Below are 6,448 nucleotides of genomic sequence, written 5' to 3' on the forward strand. Positions count from 1 at the left end.
TGCAAGCATTTTCCTGTATATGTGTGCATATAGAGCTCTTGTCTGTTGCCAGACATGCAGTATATCCTCACATCCTCTAGTGTTTCGCCTAATTCCGCCTTTCATTTTAACATATATGTAACGTTTGTGGTTATAGACCGGGCTCAGGAGCTGTTGATAAGAGCGGATATTAGACCATTTTGTAGATATCTGGAGTAACTCAAAATAAGTAGTAGTAGAGGGTTGTTGGCTATTATGGACCTGCATTATAAAGTTCATTTGTACATATCTGAATACTTCGACTTAATGTTAAAAAAAAAAAAAAATCATTTAATTCTGGGAATTATTTGATAGCGTGGCCGGAGACCATATCCTGGATTGCCATAAGGCTGGCCTTTTTCCATGCGCCAAAAGGCCGGTCAGGAAGGCTGGTGACAAAGTCTGGGTTGTTAAATAATGGGCTCATTCCAGACCCAACGGTGGGGGAAAAAAAATTCCATGTGATTTGTAACCAGTACCACAATGAGAGGGAGTGTGTGATTTAATAGACACAGGCCTATTTGTCCGGGTCAGCCATAGAAGAGATTTGATGTTTGCCAGACTAGCCTCAGATTGTTCTACTGTATATAACCCATCCCCTTGAATGTCTGGAAACATTCCAGAAGAGAAGTTGACCTAGTTTAGAGGCTTAGTAATATTTAGCAAGATTGGGGAGAGCCAAGCCTCCTAGTTCAATGGCACTTTGTAGTGTAGTGTTTCTGACCCTCGGAGCTGTGTGCCACTATGACACAATTTGATAAACCAAATATTAGGATTTGTAGTCCTCTTTCCTTTCTAGGGATAGAATGTCAGTAGGGATCTGTTTTAAGGCAATTCTAGCACACAGCTGACAGAGCATCTCATATCTTTCACCTCTACTCATCAATGCATCCGGGTAGTTGGCCCCAGTTTTTTCGCCATGTATGTCAGCTAGTGATTTGGAGATGGTCAGCTGTATGAGTTGCATAATGCAGACACTATAATTGTTGTTTCAAATTGCACATTAGATCTGACAGAAATATTTTTTAACGCAGGAAGAAACGAAGGAGGTGGATACTGCATTCGATGTAAGAAACTTGGTTAAGAAGCTTGTTACATATGACCTACAGTAGCTCGGAGCATAAAATGGAGCCGTGGTGCAGTGTCCTGTCCATTAATAAACGCCAGAGATTCACTAAACTCCATTAACGGTCATCACACCTCCATCCTGCGTTAACCATCATTGACTTGAATGGCCGTTAACATTGGATCATGGTGCGACAAGCCACCTCAGAGCATAGTGAACCTCTTCCATAAACCAACGTATTTCTCCACCTTGGCCCTGTGTCATCTTACATTAACCTTAAGGGCACCTCATGGGAAAAAATACATTATGGTCCATATTTACAAAGCAGTCTTCTGCCATAAGACACATGCTGGCACTGGAAGATTCCATACAGCCCATTGACTTAGAGGGCTTAAGGTATCATACCAAAAAGTGTCTCATGACAGAAGACCACTTAGTAAGTATGGCCCTATGTGATTTTAAAATAGAAAAACAGTTAAATACAAATATATCTTTAAACACTGTTGTTATAACAACGTGAGATGTGAAACAGAGTAGTAAATATGTCTTTCGTTTAAGTTTTACAAAAGCAATAAAGATTACAACTATGGATAAACTGAAGGGATCCCACTGCAAGTGGCTAGAAATTAGAATAGATTGTAGGAATAAAAATGGGCAGAAAACACTGATAATTAATATATATATTTTTTTTATCTGCAGCTTGAGCAATTTAATATGATAGAAAATGCAATTAGCTCCAACAGCCTGTACAGTCCATGCTCAACTCTTAACTACACTCAGGCAGCTATGATGGGACTTACAGGTAGTCACAGCAGCTTGCAAGACGCACAGCAGCTCAATTACTCCAGTCACGGCAACATCCCCAACATCATTCTCACAGGTAAGGTTTGTCCAAAAGGGTCATCATCCCAGAGTGATTTGTACCAGCTTGAAGCAGAAGTCCTTTCTGTTAAGCCATTTTGCTGCCTGAGCAATGCTTTGCTGGCCTCTGTCAGCGAAGGGGTAACGTTTATTTTTGCAAATATTTTTATTGGGTTTTTCAAAAAATGGTGAAGGGGGGGAAATAGGAGGATAAATAACAACATACAACAATAATCATACATATGGGTATCAGAATAATAATCAAAGGGTTGACCATTTACATTAACCAAATACCATCTATTGTGGACAGCCTGAAGGGGCAACATTATTTTTATTACATATTTTTGTAACACGTATCTCTCCACCACTGCCCTACCTTTTGGAATGTGCCAATTCAGGAAATGTTTAACTCGGATGTCCCAAAAGTTTTAAACGGCTGCCAGCAGTAACCCAGGCAGTAAGAGGCGACTGTGATAACATTACTGGTTGGTTTGCCAGCAGGAAGCTTACCTGCATTAATCTTGAAAGAGGGCAAAATCCCCATTCTTAAATAATTGTTCTATACAGTAACTGGGGTTACCAGTATAAAGCTGCCACAGTCTTGCCCTGGCTCAAACCCTGACCAGTAAAGAGGGTTACAGGAGGGACTTGCTGTATTGATACATTCATTGCCAAATTGACCAGCAGTGTAATTCTTTGACTTCATTACCAAAGCAGCAGAACATTGTATAAGAGTCAGGAGAGTAATAGGTTGGGAGACAGTGGAAGGATTTTGTTAAATTGTACCCGTCGAACATGGATTATGAATTGTCATGTTAAAATGCAGTACTTCCATGTGAAAGGGGAAATCCCGTGTGCCAAGTTAAAATAAAAATACTTTGTAAACAGCTTATTTGTATAAATTACTTCCTTAGCTTCAATTACCGGTAAAGGTACTTATTTACATCTTGTATTTACATCTTGTGGAGATAGAATGTTTTGCTTTTCAGTGTGTCTGTTGAGTTCAAGCATATCCGCCCCTTAACTATATGTTTTTTTTTACTTTAGTCCTAGGAGGGACTGCCCTTTAATACTTTAACGTAACTGTTCTTGTATCCCTAACACTTTAAAACCCTAGTTCCACTTAGTTGCATATATTCGAGTAGCAAAACTGTACCTTCAATAAAGGCTTGTTATGGACTGATGCCTAACTGGGGAAGGAATGCAGCACACGATCCAAAGCGGCATTGATCAGCACTGAGTTAAATAGCAATTATTAGAAAAATGTTGGGGTCCACAAAATGTTTTTTCATCAATATTTGTCCAGAAACCTAGAAGTCCTGCAAGATTTCCCATGAAGGAATGTGATTGTAATGGAAGGGAAAATTGAAGAAAATATTAATTTGATTTAAAAGGTGAATAATATTGTAAAATGTCCGTTGTAGTGATACCTTTGTAAGGGACCAGCATATATGAGTTATTAAAAGATTACATTATAATGTACAGAGCTTATGAAACCTCATGGGTTTCTACTTCAAGTGTACTCCACCTGTCACAAATCTACGTTTCTCCAGCACCAATATGGCTACTAGAAGGACCAAATGTGTGTGTTTTAGTCTGTACATGTAAAAATGCCTGTACATTTTTGGGAATACTTTACAATAATATGACCTTTTTTTCTGTTTCTTTATACAGTGACAGGAGAGTCTCCCCCAAGTTTATCAAAGGAACTGTCGAATACATTGGCAGGGGTTGGAGATGTGAGTTTTGACTCAGATTCTCAGTTTCCCCTGGATGAACTTAAAATTGACCCTTTAACATTGGATGGACTGCACATGCTTAATGACCCAGACATGGTCCTGACTGACCCTGCCACAGAAGACACTTTCAGAATGGACCGACTGTAAAGTGTACACTCTATGCCAGGAAATGGAATGCTGTCCTCCCCATCCCCCCCAGCTGAGCATAATAGTTCAGTGGGCCTGTCATGTCAAAGGCAACTGCTGAAAGGTGTCGCTCTGTGATGTACAATGAGTAAAACCTTGTTGTGCTAAGCTTGCAATGTTACGAATCCCTCATTGTGCGCTATATTTTAGCTCTTGTAATCCACTCATTGCAACTTAATGAAGGATAATACATCAATTTGCCCCTTAACCATCACCAAAGCTTCAGCATATGTTTGAGAAGTGTCCATTAAGAATTTGCACATTGGAGTGTTTTAACCTGGTTTGGGAAATGAGGATGTAAGTCTCTAATTGCTATGAAGTCATTGGCCTTATTGAAAGCGGTATCCAGTTATGCTGCAGTATTCATCCTAGTTCACTCTGCAGAAGGACTACAGGCCAAAATCCAATGAGCAGTGAGTGACCATACACATGGTAAAGAAAACATCCATAGCTTGGATAACTAAATGACTTTCTTGCAGATGGTCATGTTGAGAACTGTATAATGCTTTCGGAATTTGCCTATTCTAAATGTTTGGCCAGCGTTCACAACCCTTTAATCCAAAAGAATCCATCCCTTGACAAGAACAACGGTCATGGAATTTGAGAGACTGAAATGCAAGGCGCCAGAGCACACCGTTACATGGTTAATGAAGGAGTCAGTGGAAGATTGTATTCAATTAATTTTATGCAGCTAACACATAAGTTTGTCGAGTTGATGAGCTTCTCTTATTCCACTTTTTAATGGTATTCTTTCTTTTTCTTGTGTTTTTCTGCCAGAAGGGCCAGCAACTACAGTAACTTGTTAAATACTGCAAATTTTGTAAATGTATTTAAGTGTTTTGAACATCAGGAGTGTAGTTGGATATACATTTTGCAAACTGGAATTTCAACAAAAATGCTACAGCAGAGAAAGAAGCGCCACGGAAAACGTAGAAACCAGATCATTCATTGTAGAAAAGTTGAATAATAGGAGTCATTGTCATCATTTGTTTGATCTTAATAGACGCCATTTCTTTGAATAATTGGTAATTACACACGTAGGCACAGAATTTACAGATGAATCCATGAGTCAGTCTCGTTGTAAAACTGTTAGAAATTGGTGCAACAGCCTCATACCTTTATTTTCTTCCTCAATGAATACTAATTACACCGGGAAAGCATGCCACTGCATGTTTTATTGAGGTTTGGAAACACGTTTACTTGCGGAGATAAAGTGACTATTTCCGACTTCTGAATTACCCCACACTGTAGATCAACACAATGCATCGGTGACACAAAACGGGTGAGTTCTACTAATCATATTGGTCCCGTGGATGTGTAGGTGTGTTGCAGGTTGTGATACATTTTAATGGAGGTAATCCTTAAGGGGCTTTTATGACGTTCCATGAACGTCACCAAGGCTGGCTTTATAGGGGCCGTTGGGATGCTCCCCAAGTGTAATATGAATTTCCCTCATTCTCTGTCTAGAGGGAGATCCATTGGAGTGTTGATCGTGATCTGAATGGAAGTGGGGCTCCACTTTTATTCGTATCTAATCCAAGCGATCGCGTGTTGGCGATCCTGATCTTTTGTCATCAAAAGGATTGAGTTATTCAGGTGGGCTGTCATACTCTGCTTGGAGGAGCTACATTATAAATGGAGAAGAGAATTAACAAGAAACATAAGGGGAAAAGGGAGGTTAAGAGTATGTTCAAGCTGCAATCTGTAAACTGACTGTACTGGGTCCCACATACTGGCAGGTCTATTCATTAAGCTCCAAACATGATATTCAGTGCATTATATTGATGCCAAAAGAATCATTTCTAACACGTGCCTCTTAGTGTTACAGCTTGGTTTGGCATGTGTTATTAGGAACAGTCAAAAGGTACACATACTGTATGATAATAAAATTAATCAAATTGTGTGCCTCATTTATTTAACTGCTCGTAGTATTAAATTTATATATATATATATTTATATATATATATATATATATATATATATATATATATATATATAAATATATATATAAATATATATATAAATATATATATATAAATTTAATACTACGAGCAGTTAAATAAATGAGGCACACAATTATATATATATAGATCCTCCAAATTAGAGGAGGGGGGGGTCAACTTAATGAATTTACGTCAAATTTAAGAAAAATAACATTTTATGCAAGCGCTAATGGACAGAATAGAAAATCATTGACTAGCTACAGAGCACATCTACCATAACCTTGCTAAATATATACTAAAAAGGTACTCCATATATGTCCCATCTAGTGTACAATACAACAAACGTTTTTTTTCAATATGCGCCTTTTCCCTTAACCCCTTCAGTGCCATAGGGACCTGCCACCTCTTTGGCTATGCACCACCCGGCACTGATGGTCACAGGACCGCTCTTTGGAGCAATCATGTGATCCCTTCCGGGTTCTGGTCACCAGACCAGAAATGAAGGGCAGGGTCATCCTCTTCAGTGCAGTCTGTAGAGCGCCGATCGCAGACAGCCCCAAGAAAACGAGCCAATGGCAATGATGTACAGCGTAAGGACCCCTGCTTTGGCACTTTACATGACGTTTGTAATTGTA

The 6,448-nt window shown here is 39.1% G+C and overlaps 1 protein-coding gene across 13 annotated transcripts in view; it reads left to right on the forward strand.

The window, feature by feature from the left end:
• The window catches only part of CRTC1 (CREB regulated transcription coactivator 1), a 156,011-nt gene extending 150,372 nt beyond the window's left edge, over positions 1-5,639 (forward strand). For 7 of the 13 annotated variants that reach the window (XM_075610860.1, XM_075610861.1, XM_075610870.1 and 4 more), the window contains 3 exons: positions 1,053-1,085; positions 1,784-1,964; positions 3,620-5,639. In XM_075610860.1, coding sequence (XP_075466975.1) covers positions 1,053-1,085; positions 1,784-1,964; positions 3,620-3,831 — 426 coding nt within the window. In that variant the 3' untranslated portion in view covers positions 3,832-5,639. The remainder of the gene's footprint in view (positions 1-1,052; positions 1,086-1,783; positions 1,965-3,619) is intronic. The other 6 variants (XM_075610862.1, XM_075610863.1, XM_075610868.1 and 3 more) reach the window with 1 other exon arrangement.
• Positions 5,640-6,448: the final 809 nt, after the last annotated feature.

The sequence above is a fragment of the Ascaphus truei genome, chromosome 8, assembly GCF_040206685.1.
Source record: "Ascaphus truei isolate aAscTru1 chromosome 8, aAscTru1.hap1, whole genome shotgun sequence".
Classification (NCBI taxonomy): domain Eukaryota; kingdom Metazoa; phylum Chordata; class Amphibia; order Anura; family Ascaphidae; genus Ascaphus; species Ascaphus truei.